The 27081-nt window shown below is 41.7% G+C and overlaps 1 protein-coding gene across 3 annotated transcripts; it reads right to left on the bottom strand.

The window, feature by feature from the left end:
• Positions 1-4075: 4075 nt before the first annotated feature.
• LOC120065042 (macrophage-stimulating protein receptor-like) lies at positions 4076-25506 on the bottom strand. 3 transcript variants are annotated; one of them, XM_039015700.1, is made up of 21 exons: positions 25254-25506; positions 20240-21547; positions 13563-13739; positions 13110-13232; positions 12774-12944; positions 12385-12548; positions 12124-12259; positions 11896-12032; positions 11544-11723; positions 10979-11075; positions 10612-10830; positions 10142-10288; positions 9170-9326; positions 8823-8912; positions 8523-8723; positions 8170-8256; positions 7883-8064; positions 7647-7756; positions 7370-7535; positions 7045-7181; positions 4076-6869 (listed from the first exon to the last, which is right to left on the bottom strand). In XM_039015700.1, the coding sequence occupies exons 2-21, from the start codon at positions 21449-21451 to the stop codon at positions 6644-6646; spliced, it is 4119 nt and encodes a 1372-aa protein (XP_038871628.1). In that variant the 5' UTR covers positions 21452-21547; positions 25254-25506; the 3' UTR covers positions 4076-6643. The 3 variants fall into 3 exon arrangements, with proteins under 3 accessions (XP_038871628.1, XP_038871629.1, XP_038871630.1); XM_039015701.1 differs by having other exon boundaries at positions 8838-8912; XM_039015702.1 differs by lacking the exon at positions 8823-8912.
• Positions 25507-27081: the final 1575 nt, after the last annotated feature.

Raw genomic sequence — 27081 nt, 5'->3', positions numbered from 1 at the left:
GGTTTTTCATGATAGCTGTACTTTAAGTTTATGGTTGACGCAGCTTGTTGGCCATTAGCCAATTGGCGTTCACTGGGTGAAAAGGGTCATTATCAGGGGATATCATTATCTGTATATTTCTGGATATCTGACATTTGATTGGATAGAAGGAGTAGACGTGCTCCAGATACACATGTCCTTAATTTCATATACGGAGCTAGGATATTCTCAGTAATGGGACAGTGTCTACATGCATCCAATCTGGACCTCAGAAATATCCCTGCTACAGAGTCCAGGGAGATAATTGTTACAGGTTTTGGTTTTTCTATTTAAGTTGAGATTGGACTTTAGCACATATAGCATGTTCGCACATAGGGTGCACCGATTGGTGTCACCTCATTACTCAGTAGGTGTTACACCTGTGCTGGTTGCCATCTCGTTAGTGGGAATGTGCCGCAGGCCCAGGTGATATTTAAGAGTGGCTGGCCCAGTGCTCCAGTTGTCTTGACAGATGCAGAGGGTCAACAGCTTTAGTTGGCTAACCCTATTTAGATTTCTGGAAAAACATTCCTTTATCTTCACAAACAAAGCACCCAGTTATCCCTACGGAAAAAGCAATCCTGAGAAGTCACCTCCTACTGCAAGATTTCAGTCCATTTCTACAGTACCCAAAGATAAAGATCGGCAGAAAACTGTTCTTTCGTATCCATCAGTTTGTCATGACTTCCATGAGAAAGGACACAATGTCTCTCAGTGTCCTAAATTGAAACAAAAATTAGAGAGAGAAAAGCTGTTTCTTCTTGTGGGAGCACTCCAGGCTATTAAGTCTCTGGTTGGGATTGGTGTATCTCCTAAACAAGATTCTGAATCAGATGTGTATGAACCCTTTGTTTCAGACGGGTTCATGTCTATGCAGTGGCAATACTGTTAAGGAGCCAGTGAAGGCCAGCATCCCCGAGTCACCTCTTCACTGGTGACTTTGAGACTGGTGTTTTCTGGGTACTATTTAATGAAGCTGCCAGTTGAGGACTTGTGAGGCGTCTGTTTCTCAAACTAGACACTCTAATGTACTTGTCCTCTTGCTCAGTTGTGCACCGGGGTCTCCCACTCTTTCTATTCTGGTTAGAGCCAGTTTGCACTGTTCTGTGAAGGGAGTAGTACACAGTGTTGTATGAGATCTTCAGTTTCTTGACAGTTTCTCGCATGGAATAGCTTTCATTTCTCAGAACAAGAATAGACTGATGAGTTTCAGAAGAAAGTTATTTGTTTCTGGCCATTTTGATCCTGTAATCGAACCCACAAATGCTGATGCTCCAGATATTCAACTAGTCTAAGGAAGTTTTATTGCTTATTTAATCAGAACAACAGTTTTCAGCTGTGCTAACATAATTGCAAAAGGGTTTTCTAATGATCCTTTTATATACTTGGATTAGCTAACACAACGTGCCATTGGAAAACAGGAGTGATGGTTGCTGATAATGGGCCTTGGTAGATATTCCATAACAAAATCTGACCTTTCCAGCTACAATAGTAATTTACAACATTAACAATGTCTACACTGTATTTTTGATACATTTTTGCTTTTCTTTCAAAAACAAGGACATTTCTAAGTGACCCCAAACTTTTGAACGGTGTATACTTTTTTACCCCAAAAGTTATCAGGTCCAAATGGCACCGCACGGTAGGAATGACCCAGCTAACATTTTTCTGCATAAAGAAATAATTAGATTTTGATTAATCTTCTAGTTTTTCTTAAGTGTGCCTTTAGGTGATGGTGAAAGAGAGGGACTCAGCATAAGTTACCGGGGAACATGCAAGAGTCCTGAGGCCCATTGATCATAAAAGAACGGAGATAATTTGGATAATTTACCATTATACAGAATTCAATTCCCCGTTGCCCTTTTCTTTGCAGCTTTTCTGAGCTTTTTAAAAACTTTTTAGATGGCCCTTTTAAGTGTTAAAATGTAAGCAGCTATTACCTTTACAGTAAAAACCCATTCATTCAGGTAACATGCTTTTAAATCAATAGCTTTAAGCAATGCTACATTCTTAGCTCGCCCTTCGCAGTCGAGTCCAATCTTGGCTGGTCATTGTAAATCCCCCCCCAAAGATAGTGCAGGAGGCTGGATACAGTGGGGCAAAAAAGTATTTAGCCAGCCACCAATTCTGCAAGTTCTCCCACTTAAAAAGATGAGAGAGGCCTGTAATTTTCATCATAGGTACACTTCAACTATGACAGACAAAATGAGGGAAAAAAATCCAGAAAATCACATTGTAGGATTTTTAATGAATTTATTTGCAAATTATGGTGGAAAATAAGTATTTGGTCAATAACAAAAGTTTATCTCAATACTTTGTTATACACCCTTTGTTGGCAATGACAGAGGTCAAACGTTTTCTGTAAGTCTTCACAAGGTTTTCACACACTGTTGCTGGTATTTTGGCCCATTCCTCCATGCAGATCTCCTCTAGAGCAGTGATGTTTTGGGGCTGTTGCTGGGCAACACGGACTTTCAACTCCCTCCAAAGATTTTCTATGGGGTTGAGATCTGGAGACTGGCTAGGCCACTCCAGGACCTTGAAATGCTTCTTACGAAGCCACTCCTTCGTTGCCCGGGCGGTGTGTTTGGGATCATTGTCATGCTGAAAGACCCAGCCACGTTTCATCTTCAATGCCCTTGCTGATGGTAGGCTTTGTTACTTTGGTCCCAGCTCTCTGCAGGTCATTCACTAGGTCCCCCCGTGTGGTTCTGGGATTTTTGCTCACCGTTCTTGTGATCATTTTGACCCCACGGGGTGAGATCTTGCATGGAGCCCCAGATCGAGGGAGATTATCAGTGGTCTTGTATGTCTTCCATTTCCTAATAATTGCTCCCACAGTTGATTTCCTCAAACCAAGCTGCTTACCTATTGCAGATTCAGTCTTCCCAGCCTGGTGCAGGTCTACAATTTTGTTTCTGGTGTCCTTTGACAGCTCTTTAGTCTTGGCCATAGTGGAGTTTGGAGTGTGACTGTTTGATGTTGTGGACAGGTGTCTTTTATACTGATAACAAGTTCAAACAGGTGCCATTAATACAGGTAACGAGTGGAGGACAGAGGAGCCTCTTAAAGAAGAAGTTACAGGTCTGTGAGAGCCAGAAATCTTGCTTGTTTGTAGGTGACCAAATACTTATTTCCCATCATAATTTGCAAATAAATTCATTAAAAATCCTACAATGTGATTTTCTGGGGGTTTTTCTCTCAATTTGTCTGTCATAGTTGAAGTGTACCTATGATGAAAATTACAGGCCTCTCATCTTTTTAAGTGGGAGAACTTGCACAATTGGTGGCTGACTAAATACTTTTTTGCCCCACTGTATCTCATCCTGGTAGTGCCCTGACAGTGTTCCTTTCTCCTCCACCTGCACAGAGTAGAGCTGGGGAGGAGGCTCTGATGAAGACTCACTTCAATCCCAGCTCAGTTCACCATCCACCTCCTACTCCCTCCCGCTCTCCGTGCCTCCCATCCAACCTTTCAAGATCCCCCCTCACCTGCAAACTAACCTGCTTGTGTTACAATTAGCTACACCAAAAGAACAACACGGAAGAAAAAGCACTGCAGGAGTGATGGAAAATTACTCTGCATCGCCAATCTGTGAGTGCAAATGGCTTGGCTGCTTAACAGGACAGTTAGTACACCAGTCATTACAGCATTGGCAGGCCAGCCAATTTCTCTGATCGTCATTCCAGATTGAATTAAAAAAACACTTGTCTCAAGGACCATGTACCCACAGAAAAGCATGAATCAGTACTGCAGCCTACAACAACACTGTATAACACGTTTACATAACTGTTTATATAAAAGCCCTTTATACCAAGCTTTACCTATTTTGCATTCTGTCAAAATAAGAAATTGTGATATGATGTACTGTCGTGGTCTCCTCAAAGTTTTTCTGTCTGAAGACCACTGAGCAAGCTGAGTGCCCAATTGTAGGGTGTCCACCCACTCTGCCCAGAGTGGGTGAAAACTTGTTTTGGTAATGACGTTTCACTTCCTAATGTTATAAAATACATTTTACCAAGACAAATATGATTATTCATGTGCTGAATAGTTCAGTGGGGTCTTTCTCTAGCATTTAATTTACAGTATGTACAAACAGTCGGATTTCATAACCTAATACATCTGATAATAAGCACCGAGCTCTGTTGACAGAGAGGTGCAGCTTTCTTGCAGAAACTTTTGAGGATTTTACGTGTCTTCAAAGTGGTGTCCGCGGGTCACAAAAAGCTAAATTAGCATGACGAGCTGAATTAAATGTACAAGGCTTTAAAAATACAAAGCTTGTGGTACACTTAGTGCTCCGATGTCATTTCAAAGAGATACACTTGTTTTAGTGAGAGATCTTTGAAAAAGGACAGCAATTTCGCATTCATATGGAAAGCGTATACTAAAACAAGAAAATACTACAAGTCATCTTTCAAAATCAATATCTATCTTACCTCTACTGTATATTGTTTTATGTCCTATGGATTTGAGAAGAAAGATGACGAGTTCAACGGGAAAGTGAGCCTTAACCTTAATCCTCACACAGCATCTTAGCCTAGTTGACAAGAAGTGGTACAGTTTTCCTTATTTTTGACCACTTTTCTTATCTGACAAGAGGTTTGGACCATTGGTTTTCTTAGAGGATTATCTACACAATTAACATATTATTTTACCCATTGGTCAAAATAAGAATTATGTTTTTGATTGAACACCCTACCAATTGAAAAGGTTAACATTAACACACAAACAATGTGATGCTGTTTATGACATGTAAACCTATCATCATCTCCACAGTGAGAATATCTCCAGCTCAGCTCAGTGAGAGGCTCAGAGGAGAGAGGTCAGATAAGTCTATGAAATACTTAGAACCCTTCAGTATAACCAATAAACCAAAATCTCAATCTCATGAACACTATTCATAGCTACGGTACAGAAACCATCTGAGATTGGCTGTGTTTAAAATCTAATATTTCACTATCCTCATGTTGAAACAAACATTCAGACTTGTCTTTTCTGATTGATGTTTCTGAATCCACCAGAAACCAAGAACAAGACCAACACAGTTGAATCCACATCTACCGACTGAAATAAAAGAAGAAAACAGAGGATATGGGGAGAGAGATTTCAGTGCCATTTAAGAGACCAACAACAGTCTGCCAGTGCCAATCATAACCAAACATAAGCACCCTTCTTATCACATTTCAGTTTCATAATCCCGGAGCATAGACTGTTGTAACAAAGGTCTTGTCTGTACCGTGGTCTCATGAGGTGCAGAACACTGCAGCATAAGGACTGGTGACAAAGGTTTTTACTGACAGCTAGTGGTGGTTTTAAAGACTAACAAGCAGTAAGATATGGGTTGCATATCAGAGTTAAAGGGACAATCTGCAGTTCAAACAACCAAGCAGAATTGTAACCACCCTCAATTTCATGGTCAGCGCTATAGATGCAAGGACTGACCATCCATGTATAGTATAGATTTAACCATGTTTTGACGCTATACAGTGACAGTGTTTCTTTACAATTACATTTGTTTACAAACAATAGAGTAAAACAATCTATTATGGGTTCTGAAGGGGCATAAAAGTTGATCTAACCTCATTAGGCATTTATAATTATATTTTTGAAAAATTAAGGTGTATAATATTGTTAATTTAAAAATACACAAATGTATGTACCATTTGCAGATTGCCCCTTTAAAGGGATATTTTGTATCTACTTCCCCGGAGTCAGATTCATTTATGGGTACCAATTTTATGTCTCTGTGCCCAGTATGAAGGAAGTAAGAGGTAGTTTCGCAAGCCAATTCTAACTAGCGTTAGCGCAATGACTGGAAGTCTATCTACTAGAACGCTAGCAGATAACCATAGACAACGCTAGTTTGGTTCACTGAAATATCCTCTCAGAAGTATCAATGAGAAAGACCAGTTCAGGCAATGGCCACATTCAGAACCATACATCAAATGACCATCAACACAAATGACCATCAACACAAATGACCATCTCTAAGGCATATCTTTGGATGCCAGCAAAAAAAAGTGAGAAAAATATGGCTGACAAATGTGAAATCCATCTGATTTAACGTGTCAAAACCAAATCATAGTCCTTAGTTGTTATAAAACATATACACATTTCAGACATACAGTATACTGTACATTCAGTTGTTCATATTTACAGCTGTGCTTCAAACATGAAGGTTCACTTGGTGTCCCATTTATAAATACAATTTCTTCACCTGAAAATCTTCCTTAAAAAAACCCCCACAAGTGCATTGAAAGTACAGACAAATATGATATAGTCATAATTTGTGTACTCACATGGAAGGGGAAACTACATTGAAATTCAGTGTCAATGCTCACACAAGTAAACACATTTCACAAGGTCTTCTTAGTCAATAATCAATATTCTATTCCTTACCAATCCAGTCTTGAGTAACAGAAGTGAACAATTATTTCTGTGTACTAATACTGCGTCGTGGATGGGAATAGGGGGAGCCCTCCATCTATGGTGAATGGTCATGCCCCCCATCCGTGCCCTCTGACCACGCCCTACTGTCCCTGTCCTGGTCTGGTTTGGTCCACTAAATTCTGGTATGGTATGGACCGGTCAGTTCTGTTGACCCCTGAGGCTCTGCGGTCCTCAGCTGGACACAACGCTGTCTGATCCAGAGGCTTCAGCCTCATCAGCAGAGGTGGTAAGGGTAGGGTAAGGCCGTGGCTGGTCCAGGTTGACGTAGGTCACCTTCAGGCTGATGTAGTGCTCTCCCTCCAGGCAGGACAGGATCTCTAGCACCTCCTGGCCCAGCGTGTGGAAGTCAGGCCTGAGCTCTGGCTCCGGGTCCCAGCACTCCAGCATGATGGAGTACCTGTAGAGAAACAACAGCATAGAACAATGACAACAGCTGTCAACAACCATGACAGAGTTCCTAATGCAACAACAACAGCTATAAAAGACTGTGATAGAATAGCTGTAGATCAGGAATGGGATGATCCGCGTGACGCCGGTTGCCCGTTAAAATGATCTTACACTAGATCACTTACAAAGCATCAGGGCAGAACTGTGGCTGGTGCAGCCTGCGTCCCTTTAACAGAAAGTGAGTGATGTCATAGGGGTCCACTTCAGGATAGGGGCTCGCTCCTCTGGTCAACAGCTCCCACATCAGGACCCCAAATGACCACTGTGAAGACAAGGGATAAAGAGCTAGAAAACATTTACAAGAACTGGATCTCTAGCACCTCCTGGACCAGGTTCATTTAGCAGATGCTCTTATCCAGAGTGCATCCATTTTCATTATTTTTCGTACTGTAAGACAGATACAGTATACAATGGCTATAAGAAAATTGAAATAGAGTCATAATCCCTCACCACGTCTGACTTGGTGGTGAACTTCTGTGTTTGCAGGCTCTCTATGGCCATCCACTTGACTGGTAGCTTGGCCTTCCTGTGGTCCTGGATGCTGTAGTACTCCTTGTCAAACACATCTCTGGCCATTCCGAAATCTGCCACCTTCACCGTGAACGTTTCATCAAGCCTAAAGAGACCATAGATAATAGACAGACTTTATAGATGGGACAGCCAGGCACTGGATTGAGAAATAGCATAAACAAAACATTAACGAGTGATAGAGCTGCCGTGCACTTACATGCAGTTTCGAGCTGCCAGGTCTCTGTGTACAAACTTCTTCTGGGCCAGGTACTCCATCCCTTTGGCAACCTGTAGCCCAAAGCCAATCAGGTCTTTCACTGTTGGATTCTGGAGGAAGAGAGGTGACACAGGAGTCATTCATGAACAATATAAACGTATGTTCTCTCTGACGAGCTGACTAGTGGCTATACTTTGTTATGATGAAGTATGAGGAAGAGTAGGCCTTTAACGTACCCTCCTTTCACAGAGTATGAAGTGGCGCAGGTCTCCATGTTTCATATAGGGCAGCACCACCAGGGGGAGCCCCTCCTGAGGCAGCAGGATACCCAGCAGGGAGAGAACATTGATGTGATGGAACTCCTTCATCAGGATGCCCTCTCTCAGAAACTGCTCCACCTCCTCCAGGTCTGTGATCCCTGAGAGAGGGAGAATTGAACTATGTGTACCAAGCAGGACATACACTAGCACAGTTGTTTATGGCATGAGGGCTCAGCCCAACAAAATGAGAAGAATCCACTTACTGTTCAATGACTTAACAGCACAGTGTATTAACTGTTCTTGGTTATTGTTGTCTGTCAGGTAGCCGTGGTACACAGTCCCAAAATGACCTGAATAACGACAAAATTACATCAGTGTTTTGGGGGACATGGCGCTAGTCTAGTTACATACCTTAAACCTAAACAACAACAAAAAGAACGAACAGGTAAATGAGTGGAAATAGAAATAGATGGATTCTAATGAATATGACGGACAGACCCATTTTGCTTCTCTTAGTCAGTGTCTGAGGAGGTCCCGATCTGTTTGGCGTGACAATGACCATAGGAGTTGGCAAGACAGCACAAACAGATCTTGGACCGGGCTATCCAGACCATACCTTTGCCGATGATCTGGTTGTGGTGAACGTTGAGCCTGTCGGCTGGGATCAGGACATCTTTGACCTCCTCCAGGAGCTCAGGTCTCAGGGTGTCCAATGAGATCAGAGGCGTGGCTGAGGGGTCAAAGGTGGCGGCGTAGAGCAGGCTATGTAAGGCTATCCCTCCTGAGCCTGTCCTTTGGCTCACCTGGTTGGACCATTCTGGAGTACAGAGGAGACACGGCAAGAGAAACCCTTGATTCATTGATATGAATCACAAGATTAATGAACCATAATAAATGTTCACACCAAGGATCCCACCTTGTCGATAGTCACCTGTGGGGGATCGGTCAGGGTTGCTGCTTAGCCGACTGCGGACAAACATCCTTGCTAAACTAGTGTCTACTTCGCCTGAAATGTTTTCATCAACATAATGAATTACATTGCCTTACACAGTACATACTCAAAAACGTTAGATACCTAGCAGAAAATATGAAATGTCTTAAATGCACACATGGTAAGTTATTGCTTACATGACAACAATTGTTAAAGGCATAAAAATGTAGGTCTGTCTAACCCGTGCTATCATTTAAGAATACTGGTAAATGTACTGGTAGATGAAAGTGCATCTTCTTGTAGCGAATTCCACACACAGTAACGGTTCTCACCTTTCTTCTTCCTCCTCACATGTTTCATGGTGATGAAGGCCATGGCAGCACCAACACACAACGCAATGACAATTCCAAACATGATAACCACTACGTTGGTGGTGTTGTTGACGAAGACCACCGTGCCCACCTCATAGGCACGCCCATTTACAGACACCTAGGACAGGATACACCTAGGATATTACTCACACCCTTTTCTGGGATCAGTTTGATATCACTTTCATTTAAGGACCAGTTTACTAATGGATTGATGGTTTGCTTTCAAGGTTAGGGTCAATTCCATTTCAATTCATTTATAATTCGGTAAGTAAACAGAAAATCAAATATCAATGCATGTTAGCTCGCACGATTCTTGCCATTCTCCTTCGACCTCTCTCATCAACGAGCTCTTTTGTCCACAGGACTGCCACTGACTGAATGTTTTTGGTTTGTCGCACCATCCGCGGGAAACCCTAGACTCAGGAGGGCGGCTGTTTTTGAGATACTGGAACCGGAGCGCCTAGCACCGACGATCATACCCCGCTCAAAGTCACGTAGGTCACTCATTTTACCCATTCTAATGTTCAATTGAACAGTAACTGAATGCCTCAATGTCTGTCTGCCTGCTTTATATAGCAAACTACAGCCACGTGACTCACTGTCTGTAGGAGTGATACATTTTCATGAAGGGGGTGGTGTACCTAATAAACTGGCCACTGAGTGTATATGGAAGTAGTTTAGTGCCCCAAAACAGGGTTAATTATGGGTAAAGCACATATATATATATTTTTAAAAATAATTTCCTGATCTTTCTTAAATCTCTCAGATATAGGAAAGACACTTTAGAACAAAGTTCCTTTAGATTTCTTTTTTGACTTTGTTTCCCCTTGTATTTAATGCTTTCTATGGGCTAATAGCCCCCCCCCCCCCCCCCCCCCCGGGTTAGACTCTTAAGGATTAAGTTCAACTAGGTTAGCCATTACAGTAGCTCACCATGACAGGCGAACCTTCCCTGGGGATGATGAGATCCTTGGGGATCCTGCAGGTCAGTTCGTTGTCCAGTACTTGGACTCCGCAGTCCACACCTCCGATGGTCATTATGATCTCCATGCAGAGGCTCACCATGCTTAGCTTGTTGTGCTGCAGACCATGGAAAAACACTTCAATGAAGAATTCATCGGAGCTTGAATATGAAATGACATCTTTAAAACCAGATTACACACTGTTTCAGTTGTAAACTGGTTGCAATGAAGTCATTTCAACCAGCTTTGCCCACTGGTACCTAAGAAATCAACTACTCACACTATTTATACAACAATTGTGGTTAGATTTACCCATCAACCAATTGGTTAATCTAGAGTTACTGTGATGGTTGAAAACAATGATGATTGACTGACTGACTGACTGACTACGTAACTGACTCTCTTCAAAGCTGAGTCCTGTGTGTATAATTGTGAACGTACATGCAGTGAAACCTCAGTCTGTCCAGGGCTCAGGCTCAGTACGTTGCCTTCATACTCAAAGGGGGTGATGCTGGCGTCTGGTTGGTATTCAAAGTCCTTCCTCACCAGATTGATGGCCCCGTCCATGCCGATATTAATAAAACCCTTGTCTGTCTCATTTCTGGGGAAGACAGGGGCAAAGCACTCCATATGCGTGGGGGTTGCTGTGCCATTGCAGACCTGCGTTATGTTCAACACATCAAATAGTGTCAATAACAGTACTCTGGGGTCATTTAATCAAATAAAATCAAAGACTGGCATTTAATAGATATTACCCCCATCATAGGTTTATGAAGCCCAGAGTTGTGAACCCTGCAGGGTAACTTACACGCTGCAGATACTTCTTCAGTCTGTTGGATTTGTAGTGGATCACAGTGTTGTACGCAGAGTCCAGATTTTTGCCTTTGATGATGATCTTGGATCCACTTAATCACAGAATTGAACAAAGAGAAAAACAAACACATAGAGACTTGCTGTTAGAGGTCAACGTTGCTGACTGTAGAAACCAGAGAAACCAGCACTATTTGCAGTTTATTCTCTATTATTATTCAAATGGTTCTGCCAGTTGCTGAAATGTGACCCAGAAAAGGCACAGCATTGTTACACAACAGGTCTTAGCTTGTTTATTTCTGTTGGCTAATCACATCCTCACTTAGGTTTACCTCATTGCCTCTCGAGAGATTGCACATTTCCTGCACAGCATGTTTTCCCTCAGCTAAAAGTGTAGGCACTGCCCTGAATACATTTGACTTATCACTGTCTTCTTGGTCAGCATCATCTGTGTGCAATTAACTGTTTTCTACAGTTCTATATAGCACATTTGCAGGTCAGTCAGCTAGGCCCAGAAGCACACAGATGATGCCTAGTGGCTAGTATCCATTTGTATGGCCTACCTTCGGAAGCTGCAGGCAGGCCGTATCTCAGTGATCACAGGGTTGCTCTTGTAGTGGAACATCTTGTTAGTGGACACCTGGGATTGGTCAATGACAACCCTCACGGGCACCTTCTTCACTGCTGCCACACCTTTAGACAGGCAGACTATGGAGGACATGGTCCCCGTACCCTTAGAGACACTGACAGAGACACAGTAAGACAATAACATAATATTATGGACACTGATATAGATCCAGACAGAAACAGTAAAAGTCATATGTACTATGAAAGTCACAGGTTCTACAGTTACAATGAGACACCCAGGCTGAGAGAGCAAATTGCACAGCTGAAACAGTAGATGCCCATAATTACCTCTTGATGGGGCAGTCCTGGTCTCCTATAGCCACAGTCTTAATCATCCCAGCATTCAAGTGAGGCCCTGTCAGTGTGACCAAAGTCCCCCCTACCTGAGGCCCGTAGTCAGGCATGATTTCTGTGATACTTGGCTCCTGGATAGAATTGTAGACATTAGAGTGGATGAAATACATTGTTTTGAATAAAAGGTTGTGTCAACAGTCAAATAAATGTAATCCTCCTCACCACAAAAGTGAACCCTGTAATTTGAGCCTGCCCTTGGATTGAGTAGCGTCCCTCCACCTTCCCCTCACGCACTTCCACAGTGATGTTGAGATCCTGGTATGGGCCTGTAACATTAGGGTGAATGCTACACACCAGCCTAGGAGTGGTCAGGGTGAAAGATCAGTGTTGACTACGGCCTCAAGAATAACAAAGCTGTGAGGTCATTTGACAGAGTTGATTTGAAGTTTGGATGTCTCCATGCATTCTGTGTCTGTTACTTACTGTGTGCTGTTGCTCTTCTCTGACAGTACAGTGCAGGGGGTCTCTCCCACCCTCACCAGGTGGGTCTCCTTGCTGATGACGGCTGGTCTTATAGGAGACTGGAACTCCCAGCCACACAGCTTAAGCTCTGTCTCACCATTAGGGGGAGCTGTCTTAGGGAAAAACTGGATCCCCCCATACAATACAATCAGAAGAACATGATGCAGTTGACATTTCCTCAAATGCTTTACACATTTTCTTCAAATGGTCAACTACTCACTTTCAAATATTCTATTAAGAATGTGTCGGTTTCTTCGACCCATGTGTTTGGTGGCCGTTGTTCTGACATTTATGACAGAGGATCAGTTTAAAAAGAGCCACTCCCTACTCCGGCCCCCAAGCAGTCTTACCTCTGTGATGAAGGGAGGACAGGACTCGTTCTTCCACTGGGCGGGGCACTCCTCCTGCCTGGAGCACACCGCCGAGCACCAGCCACACCCTGTAAACCTGGGCGCCGCAAGGCATGTGGAGCAGGTTAGAAAGTGTTTACATCCTGGCCCTTTAGGAGACACACTGAACATCTGTCACAAAGGAAGAGGAAGAGAGAAAGGTGAAGAGAGGGAAGAGAGAGAAAAGAAAGGGAGTGGGAAAGAAATTGTTACAGTATTCTCTGCCTTTAGAAATCAAAAGTAAAACAAATAAGCAAAGTGAGGTAATGAGCACTTATGACTGAATAGAAAAGGCACCTTATTTCCAACCACAAAGAGCAAGGACTCATCGGATTGCACAGCAGCTTTCCTGGACACTTCTGTTTCCTCACCCAGAGAATAGTTGGCAAAGATGATAGGACTTGACCTCCTCAGGATGAGCTACATCAGTCAAAGACACTACAGTTATATCACTGAGCCATGGCAGACCTATGAAAGGAATGGATTTATAATATGTTCTACTCAGGTTGGTTAAAGTGCTGAGAGAGCTAATGATCTTCATTGGAAAAAACTGATTGTATAATGTTCACACCTGAGGAAAGACAGTCATGCACATGGTACAATTTTTTAATATAGCTCAATCTACCCCCACTTTCACTGAATCTGCATTCATGAAATAGACACTGTCATTTCATATTCTCCTACTAGACACCTCAGTGACTTTACTGTACTGCAACACAAACACACTAAACACAGACACAGTGAGTGTACCTGCAGCAGCCTGCCGTCCTTGGTGCCAATGTGTGCCACAGTGTTGTCCCCGATGATGGTGACCAACACTGAGGTGAGCAGGACGTTGTTCATGTACCTGTTGAAGAGGTCCACCCTGTAGTAGGGTTTAGACACTAGGGTGGGACTTTCCCTGCACGTGGCATTGTTCTCTGAGCTCTGCACAGACACAACACACATAGAGACAACAACATTACTCATACTGACTGACTGACTACTCATACATGAGTACTCATTTCACACAATTTCCACTTCCCTTTTTAGATTGCTTTATTAAAATGGTGTATACACTGATTTATTTTACATTACATAGTTGTTGTTTTTTTAATTTTGCCTTTATTTAACTAGGCAAGTCAGTTAAGAACAAATTCTTATTTACAATGACGGCCTACCCCGGCGAAACCCTAACGACGCTGGGCCAAATGTGCGCCGCCCTATGGGACGCCCAATCCCAGCCACTTGTGATACAGCCTGGAATCGAACCAGGGTCTGTAGTGACACCTCTAGCACTGAGATGCAGTGCCTTAGACCGCTGCACCACTCGGGATCCCTCTTTGCCTATATTGGTTGTTTGTCATATTCTCCATTAAACTGCAATAAGTTAATGTGATTTGTTTTTGTAGTGTCCTGAACCCACCCACCCTCCATCCCGTAAAACAGTAGTGAACCATGGCTTCACACTGTGAAAATAGAAAGACTCAAAACACTATCTTCGTGTAGTAAAACCATGAAAAGTAGTGCACCTAACCAAAGATGTGTTTGGAGGGTGGTTGAATGTAAACCCAATGTAAGAGTTAAGATACACAGAATGTATTTCAAAACAGAATTGAAGTACCTTGAAACACCAAAAGTAGTTCTTCAACCTGAATATTGGTGTTTTTAAGAGAGTGTTGTGAAACAATAGATAACAATAGTTTTTAACACCTCTCCCACGTGAACTTGACCAAATTCAAAACAGCAATCCTTCTCAATCATTATTTAAGCTTTTATACAAAAATATGATGGTTGACTGTTGTTTTTCCACTTTACTAGTGAAATAGTAATTGAAATGATTGCCAATTTGAAAAGTTTTGTTAGAAATGACCCATCAATTTCTAATGAATGATGGAGATTAATTGGGTTTTCTGCCCATATAATTTAAGGTACTCTAGTCTTTTCCCATTGTGTTTTATGTAATTTATCTAGATTTGGTCATGTAATTTCTTATTATTTTTTAAAGTTTAGTCACAACTAGGGCTGTTACGGTGACCGTATTACCGCCACACCGGCGGTCACGAGTCCTAATTCTGTGACCATTTAGTCACGGTAACTAGGCTTTTTCAAGCTCTGATCGTGCTGATGCTCATTAGTAGCCTACCAAACTTGCTAAGTGCCTAGTACTCAGCACTCTATTGTCCCTCTAATCACTCTGACATCAATGCAAACATAATAGAAAATCTAATCCAACACTTCATGAGAGCCCATGAGCTCATGTTAAGAAACATTTCTATAGGCTATGCAATTGCTTGAACACTGAGTTCTGATGGCCTCTACTAAAAAGAGGATGTTCCAATCAGCTTTCTATATTTATTTCTCAACTTTCCTAATATTAAGCACATTGCTTCGCTTTACAACAGGAGTATAGCCTGCCTGGCATGAAAATAAATAACGAGAAAAGCGTCCTCCTTTTGCTATTTAAGTGCATAGATGACATGTATTTTTGTTCCACTTCCCCTGTATTGAGACGGGTATATGATAATGGTCCATTCTAAATCCAAACAAATTTCACACATATATTATTTAGTATATGTAAAGACAAGATTAAATCAAGAATAGTCGAATGGGTGACAATAATATCCTATCCCTTTTTCAAATCGTAGTCGCACACCTCATGTAGCCTAGCCCATAGGCCTATATGTTTTTATAAGGATTGTATCACAACTAAAAAAACAAAGCAGAGCTCAAGCCTTTCAAGCAACTTTTTTTATATCATCATTAGAGTCGCATCAGGCTGTCTTAGAGTGTATTAAAAATCTAAACAAATAGCCCAACTTTTGTAAAGTTGCATAAATAACTCTAAATTAAACATTTAGGAGGACCTGTTTCTTTGTTAACAGTTCAACACAGAATAGCCTCATGTACGCATTCCCTCAAATCGTTAGGATAAAATATTGTTTCTATTTTATTTAGTTATGTTCAATTGTATTCTTCATACTATAAAATAATATAAAATAATGCCACGGAATTCTAAGAAAAGCTTGTCTGCTTAATGAACTAGTGTAGCCCACAGTCATATGGCATAGCCAGATCAGGACCTAAACATAAGGACAACTCAGAGTATGGTATTCTCTTCTTCTGAAATAGACTACATTTTATTCATATCATGTTTCTTTAGACCTATCTAAAATAAATCATGGATTTATTGTGATGGTGTAGGCTATATTAAATTGATTCGTTAGACTTTTTAAAATGTAGCTGTTCCAAAGGTCTGCTTCAGTGGCTCGTAGGCTATACATGGAAGTCGGGAGATGCTAAATGTGTTTATGTAAATTAACGGTCAATTACCGTGAGACCGGCAGTTATTTGTTTGACAATCACCGGCTGACAAAATGTCATGACCGCCACAGCCCTAGTCACAACATTTCTCAATTTATAGTATGTCAACCAATCAGCTGTGCAGCCTGACTTGTTTGCCATTACTTTTGCATAATTTCTTTGAACCATACACTTTTTTAATTCATCATCGATACAGAGGACTCTAACAGTTCTCACCGTTAATTTCTTAACAGGTGCATGCTTGTCAACAATTGTCATGAATACATTTTAAAAAATACTTCCAGTGCTGCATCTGGATTCACTTAATGATACACATCAGACCAACACATTATTTTTTTTTTACATCTTTAACAAAAGTGTCCTGAGGATTTAAAAAAAAAAACATCTCTGATAAATTACTTTATGCCCACTTTGGCTTTCCTTGTTATTGCCACAATATTATGGTCACTACAGCCAATGGGAACTGATATTGCTTTCGAGCAAAGCGCCTCAGCATTAGTGAAGATATGATCAATGCATGTGGATGTCACAGATCCAACACTACTGGTATGCACTGTAGTTGGTTGAGTGATAACCTGGGTCATATTACAGCCATTAGTCACAGTTAGAAGCTTCCTCCTGAGAGGACAGCTAGTTGCTAACCAGTCAATGTTCAGGTCACCCAGAAAATAAAGCTCTCTGTTAAGATCACACACTCTATCAAGCATTTCACACACATTATCTACATAGATACTGACTGTTAGCCCTTGCTGGCCTATAGCAACACCCTAAAAGAATAGGCTTTAGATGAGTCAGGTGAACCTGCAACCACAACACCTCAATAACACCTGACATGAGATCGTCTCTAAGCATTACAGAGATATGGCTCTGAATATATACAGAAACACCTCCCCTATAGCCATTCCTGTCTCGTCTGTTGGTGTTATCTCCTTGTATTGCTACCGCTGTATCATCAAAGGAATTATCTAAGGGAGTCTCAGAAATGAATAATATATTAATATTATCTGATGTTAGCAAGTTATTGATTTCCTGAACCTTATTTCTAAGGCTACATATATTAATATAGCCTTTTCTTGTGTAGCTTATCAGAGATGGACATACTATTGAAAAGATCAAACGAAGCAATAGACAAAAAAAACACTGCTCCGCATGGGTACTGTTGTTGCTAGACACACTGCTCTGGTAGCAAGGGAAAAACTCTAAACAGATGTTCCGTAATGTGATTCTGGTGCAACACCCAGAACTACGAGCATACTGTATCAACCTTAGGGCTAGGAATTGTCAGGGACCTCACGATACGATATTATGCTGATACTTAGGTGTCGAAATAATATGTATTGCGATTCTAACAATTCTCACAAATCTATATTGTGATTCGATACAGTGATTTTATTGCGATTCGATGTTCCAAACATACTGCTCACCAGTGTCTGCTGCAGCGGGACAACAGAGAGTCATGAGAAAACGAGTTTTGATCAGTCATGGAAATAAAAGTGCTTTAAACAAACTGGCTCCCTATTTAAAAAGAAGTTGGAGAACAAGCTATGAAGGACAAATACTGGAGTTTTGGTAAAGGTACAGCCAACTAGCGCCAAAATAATATTGTCAAAATTATACTACACGATATATCATCAAATATAATATCCTGATATGTTACTGTATCGATTATTCCCCCATTCACTCTCAAGCATGGATTGGAATTTAATCAGAATATATCAACACAAACACAAACACAGCTGAACATAAATACAGCTACTCCAGTACAGTATAATTAGCTAAACTACCCCGACATGCCTCTACCATTCCTTTGAGTGTCTTCAATACACATTTAATCTGATCTTCCCCACTTAGTAAAAAAAATGTTGGTTTAAAAACAACCCAATTTGGGTAAATATTGGGCAGAACACACATTGGGTTATTTTGACCCAGCCAGTTGGATCACAAACAACCCATTGTTTTCTTTAAATTGGGTTGTTGACGCTGGGTTATTGAGCTATGATCCACCGGGTCATAGCAGAAGACTGGAGGAGGTGCTTTCAGATATTTATTTTTGGCCACCCATGACAGTAAATGTCATTCCGGTTAATCTGTTCTGTTGAATTGTGAACATGTTAAGGTTGAGCACTGACGCTTTTTTAGCTTTAATAAGGCGTACACAAGAGAAGGAGTTCATTAAGTGCCTATGTATATCCCAAAGTTGGGACAATTACCACATTGTTATAATATTTAAATAATGTTATATTTTTTTTATATTAAAACGTGCAATGTGCAAAAATATAGATTTTTCTTAATTTTCAGTTTATAAACTTAACATGATGAAAATGAATGAGATTTACTCTCACGGGCCAAAAAGAACTCTGAAACCAATAGGCCACGTATTTGAATTAAACAATTTTACAATTTTCTTAAAATTTAACCATCAATTGGGTTTCAATTCACTTTTATGCTGGGTTGACCCAGCAGATGGGTATTTTTTATGTAATCCCTAGGTTATTTTCAGGAGGCATGGCCTCCAGATAGGTATTTTTGGCCACTTGTTCATCTCATGTTTGTGCACTGCAAATGTACCTTTCCCTTCAATATTTTTGCACATTACATAATTTAATATAAAAAAACATTATTCATAACATTATTTCAACAGCATAACAAAGTGGCAACTAACCCAACACTGGGATACGCATAGGCCCTTGAAGAAATCAACTTGTGTAATTGACATTAAGATACAAAAGTGTCAGTGCTCAACTTTAACTTGTGTTGACAATATAGCAGAACAGATGAAGTGGAATCAAATTTACTCTCACAGTTGGCCAAATATAACAATCTGAAAGTAACTCCCCTACTAAGCCATGCCTTCAGTCTTCCGATCTAACACGGTGGATCATAGCTCAAGTGACCCAACTGGCTGGGTCAAAAATAACCCAACTTGTGTTCTGTCCAATATAAAATGCTGGGTTGTTTTTAACCCAGCATTTTTGTTGAGTGCTCATACAAATACTATAATCCATTGAAATGTTTAACATTGACAATATGGCTGGCTGTTACACTTTTGTAACAGTGTACTTTATTGACTTAAACACTAATGACAGTACTGACGAACGACAGCAGACAACTCATGGCGTCATCCACTTAAAACACCTCAGAGATGGAATAAGTAGAGTATCCCTTCCTATAAACAGTAACCCTACAAACACTGTTCTTCCTCTATTGGATGAGTCAGACAGTAAAATGCTTTGAAGTGACACAGCTACTTTAAAATGGAGACCATTCCCTGCTCCTTGCTCTTTCCTGCGCTTGCTCTCTCTGTGTCTCGTGTGCCTGTTTCCATGCACTCATACAAAACGTGTAGGAGCCAGGCGCAGGGATACACTCCCTCCCCTTCACATTCCGTCTCTTTATCAACACCATTTATAACCTCTGAGTTGGCACACCGTACCTGCAGGTGTACACATCGTTCTATGAGCTCAGAGTTGTCAAGTTTAAGAGTCGCCACACCTTGACAGCGGATATTACACAGCCAAACACTTAAAAAAAAAAAAAAATGAATACAGTTTTTTGAATGCAGCTGCTGTCTATTTTTCCAACTATCCATACACTACATTTCCAATTCTTCTTCTTCAAAGTAATAATTAATGTCACACTTTAACCTAGTCATAGTCATAATATTATTAAACAGCTTAATTTGTTTTTCTCAAACATAGGGCATCATACAATAGGTCAAGTCTACCCTAACCTAACATAGTTAAGATTTCAGGAACAGCGATAGCAGGACTTTCATGTACTAAGGCAGTATCAACAGTTCCGACCCTTACAATCATGGTTATTACCATGTGCTGAAACTCAACAGAGCAGAACAACAGTGTGGCAATGTGCCGGTGAGATCTGACTCATTCACCTCTTCCTCCCTCCCTGTTCTCACACATCTGACTTCCTCCTCTCATAGTACTGGGACTTCTAATAGACAATGCAATAAGAATAACCTATATCAGTCCAATGACATAGTCATGATTTTGGACTGTTGAATATCAATCAAACTATTACATATTCCTGTCTACCATCAGGCTTCACCAACTACCTAACTGAAGCCCTGGCAGAGCAGAAGAGAGCGGAGTAGGCCTGTCACTGACCTCATGAGGGCAGCTCTCGCAGAGCTGGAAGTGGCAGAGCCCCCTGGAAAGCTGCTCTGGGCTGGAGCTGCAGCAGTCCTCCACTCCCTCATCAATGGCCCTGTTCACGTGGTCAATTGGGAAGGCACACAGGGCTGAGTTACTGTAGGGCTTCCCAGAGTCATCTGTCTCTGCAAACACCCCATAGAGAATGTCATCCTTCTCCCCCACTCCTAGCTCGTCTGCCAGCTCCTTCCCGGCCCGGGTGAAGTGGGCCGCCTGCAGCCTGTTATAAACCACATCCTCGAACACCTTGCTCCCCGTCCTTCTCCTCCTCCGCCTGCGTTTGGGCTCGAAGCGACACTCCAGCACCAGCTCACGGTACATCCACACCTCTGTGTCCTTCACCGGAAGACGGCCCAGTCGCGTTTGATACAGAGAGGAGTCCAGGAAGTTCTCCCTCTGGACAGACAGGAAGTAGACATAGTCCTGTGTGGAGAAGCTGTAGATGTAGTCGATCCGGTAGGAGTTCTGTAGTTGAGGGAGCACGGTCAGACCCTTCATGACCATGTCAAAGCCATCCAGGGTCGACAGCGGCCGGCGCACCGATATGGACAATCTGCCATACCTCTGTGCCACACTCTCATTGAGTGTAGCCACTACAAAGAAATAGGTTGTGTAGCCTTGCTCCACGATGATGACCTCAGTGCCCAGGGGGCTGGCCAGGCAGTCAGGGCAGTCGGAGGGTGAGTTAGCATCCTGCCTGAAGAGACACTCAGATTTAGGTGGGGTACCATTAGAGTTAATTTCATGTAAGTAACAGACCCCATGCTGAGAGCTCCCACAGGAGTATAGAGAGGTAAGATAAGATGATGAGTCCAAGAGCAGGACCTCATTGTTCGTGTCCACTGAGTCCTCAGGATCAGCCTCAATGCCACACAGGGTACAGGTCTGACAGTCTGGGCTGCCCACTGGGCCTGTCCTCAGCTCCCATAACTTACTGAGCCTATTACTTACTGCCTCAATGACATTCTGAGAAGCCACATAAACCTCAGGCTCGTACGGGTTGATCACTATGTTCTGGATGGGTTTAGCAGTCTGGAAGTGGGTTATCGAGTAGCTAACATTGAAATCCACGTCCTTGCGAGGGGTCCTGGGACAGGTGTACAGTCCTGAGGCTTTGAGGGTTTGTATCCACATGCATGTCACCAGGAAGGTGGCCCAGGGGACCATCGCCACTCCACACTGCACTGTTACTGCTACTGTCTGTTACCTACAGCCACGAGATTTCTCCTCTCCTCCTGAACATTCTGGGGAACAGCAGGAGCTCTGTGAGGAGAGAGAGAGAGTTAGAGAGAGAAAGAGAGAACAGTCTGTAGCACCCAGCCTCACCCTACTAGAATCTGAAGTCAAATGTCTACTGTTTGCTGAGCAGCACCTAGATCTTCTGCACAGATTCTGTCAGACCTGGGCCCTGACATTAAATCTCAGTAAGACAAAAATAATTGTGTTCCAAAAAAGGTCCAGTTGCCAGGACCACAAATACAAATTCCATATAGACACTGTTGCCCTAGAGCACACGAAAAACTATACATACCTCGGCCTAAACATCAGCGCCACAGGTAACTTCAACAAAGCTGTGAACGATCTGAGAGACAATGCAAGAAGGGCCTTCTACGCCATCAAAAGGAACATAAAATTTGACATACCAATTAGGATCTGGCTAAAAATACTTGATTCAGTTATAGAAACCATTGCTCTTTATGGTTGTGAGGTCTGGGGTCCGCTCACCAACCAAGAATTCACAAATTGGAACAAACACCAAATTGAGACTTTGCATGCAGAATTCAGAAAAAAATATCCTCCTTGTACAATGTAAAACACCAAATAACACATGCAGGGCAGAATTAGACCGATACCCGCTAATGATCAAAATCCAGAAAAGAGACGTTAAATTCTACAACCACCTAAAAGGAAATCGATTCCCAAACATTACATAACAAAGACATCACCTACAGAGAGATAAACCTGGAGAAGAGTCCCCTAATCAAGCTGGTCCTGGGGCTTTGTTCACAAACAGACCCCACAGAGCCCCAGGACAGCAACACAATTAGACCCAACCAAATCATGAGAAAACTAAAAGATAATTACTTGATACATTGGAAAGAATTAACAAAGAAACTGAGAGAACTAGAATGCTATTTGGCCTTAAACAGAGAGTAAGTACACAGTGGTAGAATACCTGACCACTGTGACTGACCCAAAATTAAGGAAAGCTTTGACTATGTACAGACTTAGTGAGCATAGCCATGATATTGAGAGACCGCCGTAGGCAAACCTGGCTCTCAAAAGAAGACAGGCTGTGTGTACACTGCCCACAAAATGAGGTGAAAACTGAGCAACACTTCCTAACCTCCTGCCAAATGTATAACCATATTAGAGACACATATTTCCCTCAGATTAGACAGACTCCCAAAGATTTTGAAAACAAATCCAATTTTGATAAACTCCCATATCTATTGTGTGAAATACCAGTGTGCCATCACAGCAGCAAGATTTGTGACCTGTTGCCACAAGAAAAGGGCGACCAGTGAAGAACAAACACCATTGTAAATACAACCCATATTTATTTATTTTCCCTTTTTTATTTGAACTATTTGCACATCGTTACAATACTGTATATAGCCATAATATGACATCTGAAATGTGTACTGTTTATTTCACTTGCTTTGGCAATGCAAACATATTCTATGTATCCTTTATTTTACTAAGCAAGTCAGTTAAGAAAAAAATCTTATTTACAATGACTGCCTACCCGGCCAAACACTAACCCGGACGACGCTGGGCCAATTGTGCACCACCCTATGGGACTCCCAGTCATAGCCAGTTGTGATACAGCCTGGAATCGAACCAAGGTCTGTAGTGATGCCTCTAGCGCTGATATGCAGTGCCTTAGACCGCAGCGCCACTCGGGAGCCCAATAATGCCCATTGAACGGAATTGAGAGACAGAGCGAACGAGAGAAAAAGAGAGGAAGAAAGACAGCCAGAGAGAAAAAGAGAAGAGTGGGCGTGAACTAAACATAGAATTACAGTGGCTTGATGTATTCAGCTTTTTAAACTGAGGGATAGGACATTTAATGACCAGTGAGTCACAGTTTTGTTTACTTTGCTCTTCCTACATGTGTTGTAAAAGAGACACGATAGTATGTGTATTACTGGGGGATGGGAAGGTTTGTTAATACAATCAGTGGTTGAGAGAGTGTTTTTTTGTACTAACATTTTAAACATGATTTCATATTTATCCAAACAGATTCGTATGCATGACTTAAATGTGTGAGTAGCAGTCCAGACTGAGTCATTAGGGTTGCACTTCATGGGAAATGCCAACTTGTTCAAAGTTGGACAAAACAAAACATGCACAATGTTGACATAACTGTGGAAATGTACTGTATTTTTCTCAGTCTCGTTTTACCTCAACTAAAAATAATACCTAACACTTTGTGTAACCCTATTTCATGTTTCATTACATTGTCTGATATATTTCATGTAGGAAAATATACTGTCAGAATGAAAGCGAGATTTAGCAAATATTTGGTTATACCCAGTCATCCTCATGAGCCCTTCCCAGCTAGCTAGTTTATGCTGGTTAGCTGGAAACAATGACAGCATGGGGCTAGTTAAGACTTTTAAATATAAAGTTAACTTGTAGTATTGGTCACCATCTGGATGTCCATATAGACTCTCCCGACCGACAGAGCAGCGTAACATGCCAATTAACGTAGCTAATGTAACGACAAACCGGTGCGAATTACCATTGCAATGGTGTCGTTTTGGGGTGCTATGCAGTTTCTTCGCGCTGGGCAGCTGTATCACATGTCATCCGACGTAACATGGCCAATTTTTTCCATCCCACTGTATTTTATTTTGATTGTGATAGCAGCCTATATTATAATTAACTTGTCCTATTGCATTGGTAGTAAACATTTGGATGTCACCGTGATAAGGTATAACGTCGCTGCTCAATGGGGAAAGTGTGCGCTGCAAGCCGGCAACACAACACCACCCGGCACAGCACTGCAGTTTGGAACTAACTAGATAGGCTACACTATCACCCCATACAGAACCAATCAGTCGATATAACAGGGTGACAGCTAAAGCACACGGTTTCTTATACCCAGAGGTGCAACATCCGGGAACGCTTGCGAAACAGATCGGGCCAGGGGTTGGGGTTTGAGAAGTCAATAAGTGAAAAATTCGTCCTTAGTTGTAAATTTTCTCGAAATCGAAAGGTGCAACCTAGATTCGAGGCAATATCTTAAGTAGTTGAAAATGATGTTACTCCAACCTCGCCAAACACAACTTTATATCGAATGAGAGCCTTTGATTTGACGGCCTGGATATGCTTAGTTCGGTTTATAGCCAACGTCGCCATGACAGGTGTGATCAGGGATTTCTATTGGGAGCAGTTTTAGCCTATCTAAAAACTGTCTTTGGCTAAAGTGAGATTTAAAAACATTTTTTACAACTACGACATTTAATATATACATTTTTGTAAAAACATTTTTTTTAAAGAACTATTACTCCGATAAAAACTGAATGATTCTTAACACTCCCAAATCCCAATTTAGGCAGACAAGTTTCAAATTCTCCCTGAAGTTTCTAGTCACGAACACTAGCTAGCTGGGAAGTGCTCATCATGAAGAATGACTGAACCGAATCAGTTCGTCCCAACTCTCAGCTGCCTAACATATGTGATCAATTTCGGCACCAGGCGTGTCCATATAGTCCCCCCCCCAGAACGACAGAGCAGCGTAAGAATGAGTGTGAGTTGCTATTTTGCCTACTAAGTCATATAAAAGTACATTATAGATGGAACAATCTCATTCAGGATAAATTGATAACAGAAGGAGAGAAAAATACTACGTAGCCCAACAACCGGCATGCATGTTTAAGACAATTTATAAACACATTTAAAAAAGCACTGAATTGGTGTAAAGTCATATGCCAGTCAGATTGCCATTAACATTACATACCTGAGTGCGTAAATTATGCCGCGCATCCAGTTTAACTGAAAGATCTTGATTCCCAGACACAACACCAGTTGTCTAGTTGTATGTGGCACTATTACACGTTTTTCAATTCTGTGCGATATTATGGAGCAATTTCAGAAATTACGTGTGGGACAAGTCAAAGTTCCTTGTACACTCCTCACATGCCCCGCCTACGGCAATGAAGTATGTACTGGTTTTGATTGCACAATCTCAGTTCTAAGGTTTCTTTTCTTTCCTATGTAACATCCAGATTACTTTTTACTCTCATCATCTGAAGTCACTTGAAGGACAGAAATTTTCACACTCATGAAAACAAGAGATCACGCACTCACTCTTCCGGGTAACAGGAAACGCGAACATTCCCAACTACAGTATGTCCAAGCATTCTTGGCAGAAGGAATGCCGCTGTGGGGTAGGCCTGTCTGCATACAGTTGCCAGACATGCATTGCTATCAGAAGAAACTCAAACACATCCCAGGAAAGAATGTGCAGTCTCAAGGAACAAATATATTATTTACATGTAAAATAATTATAATTATACTCACCTCAAATCAACAAGACATTAAAATAATAGCAAGATCAATTACTTCATGTTAAGTGTGGACATTTAGCCACTGACTAGATTTATTAAAACCATGTACTTCTGGGGGACCAGGAACAGATGCAAAAGGCACGAGTCAATGTTGTCTTAAAGGCACGCATGTCTTGGACCAGTTTTAACTTCTTCACTTTCAAAATACATTAAAAAAAACTATCTGCCCATCATGGTGCACATAGTCAAACGTTTACCTACAGTTGAAGTGGGAAGTTTACATACACCTTAGCCAAAATACATTTAAACTCCTAGAATTCCCTGTCTAGGGACAGATAGGATCACCACTTTATTTTAAGAATGTGAAATGTCAGAATAATAGTAGAGAGAATGATTTATTTCCGTTTTATTTCTTTCATCACATTCCCAGTGGGTCACAAGTTTACATACACTCATTTAGTATTTGGTACCATTGCCTTTAAATTGTTTAACTTGGGTCAAACGTTTTGGGTAGCCTTCCACAAGCTTCCCACAATAATTTGGGTGAATTTTGGCCCATTCCTCCTGACAGAGCTGGTGTAACTGAGTCCGGTTTGTAGGCCTCCTTGCTCGCACACGCTTTTTCAGTTCTGCCCACAAATTTTGTATGGGACTGAGGTCAGGGCTTTGTGATGGCCACTCCAATACCTTGACTTTGTTGTCCTTAAGCCATTTTGCAACAACTTTGGAAGTATGCTTGGGGTCATTGTCCGTTTAGAAGACCCATTTGCGACCAAACTTTATCTTCCTGGCTGATGTCGCTTCAATATGTCTACATAATTTTGCTTCCTCATGATGACATCTATTTTGTGAAGTACACCAGTCCCTCCTGCAGCAAAGCACCCCCACAACATGATGCTGCCACCCCCGTGCTTCACGGTTGGGATGGTGTGCTTCGGCTTGCAAGCCTCCCCCTTTTTCCTCCAAACATAACGATGGTCATTATGGCCAAACAGTTCTGTTTTTGTTTCATCAGACCAGAGGACATTTCTCCAAAAAGTACGATCTTTGTCCCCATGTGCAGTTGCAAACCGTAGTCTGGCTTTTTTATGGCGGTTTGGAGCAATGGCTTCTTCCTTGCTGAGCGGCCTTTCAGGTTATGTCGATATAGGACTCGTTTTACTGTGGATATAGATACTTTTGTACCTGTTTCCTCCAGCATCTTCACAAGGTCCTTTGCTGTTGTTCTGGGATTGATTTGCACTTTTCACACCAAAGTACGTTCATCTCTAGGAGACA

Source organism: Salvelinus namaycush, chromosome 20, assembly GCF_016432855.1.
Source record: "Salvelinus namaycush isolate Seneca chromosome 20, SaNama_1.0, whole genome shotgun sequence".
NCBI classification, from domain to species: domain Eukaryota; kingdom Metazoa; phylum Chordata; class Actinopteri; order Salmoniformes; family Salmonidae; genus Salvelinus; species Salvelinus namaycush.
Note: the sequence above shows the minus strand (reverse complement) of the source record. Positions and strands in the feature narration are given on the sequence as shown.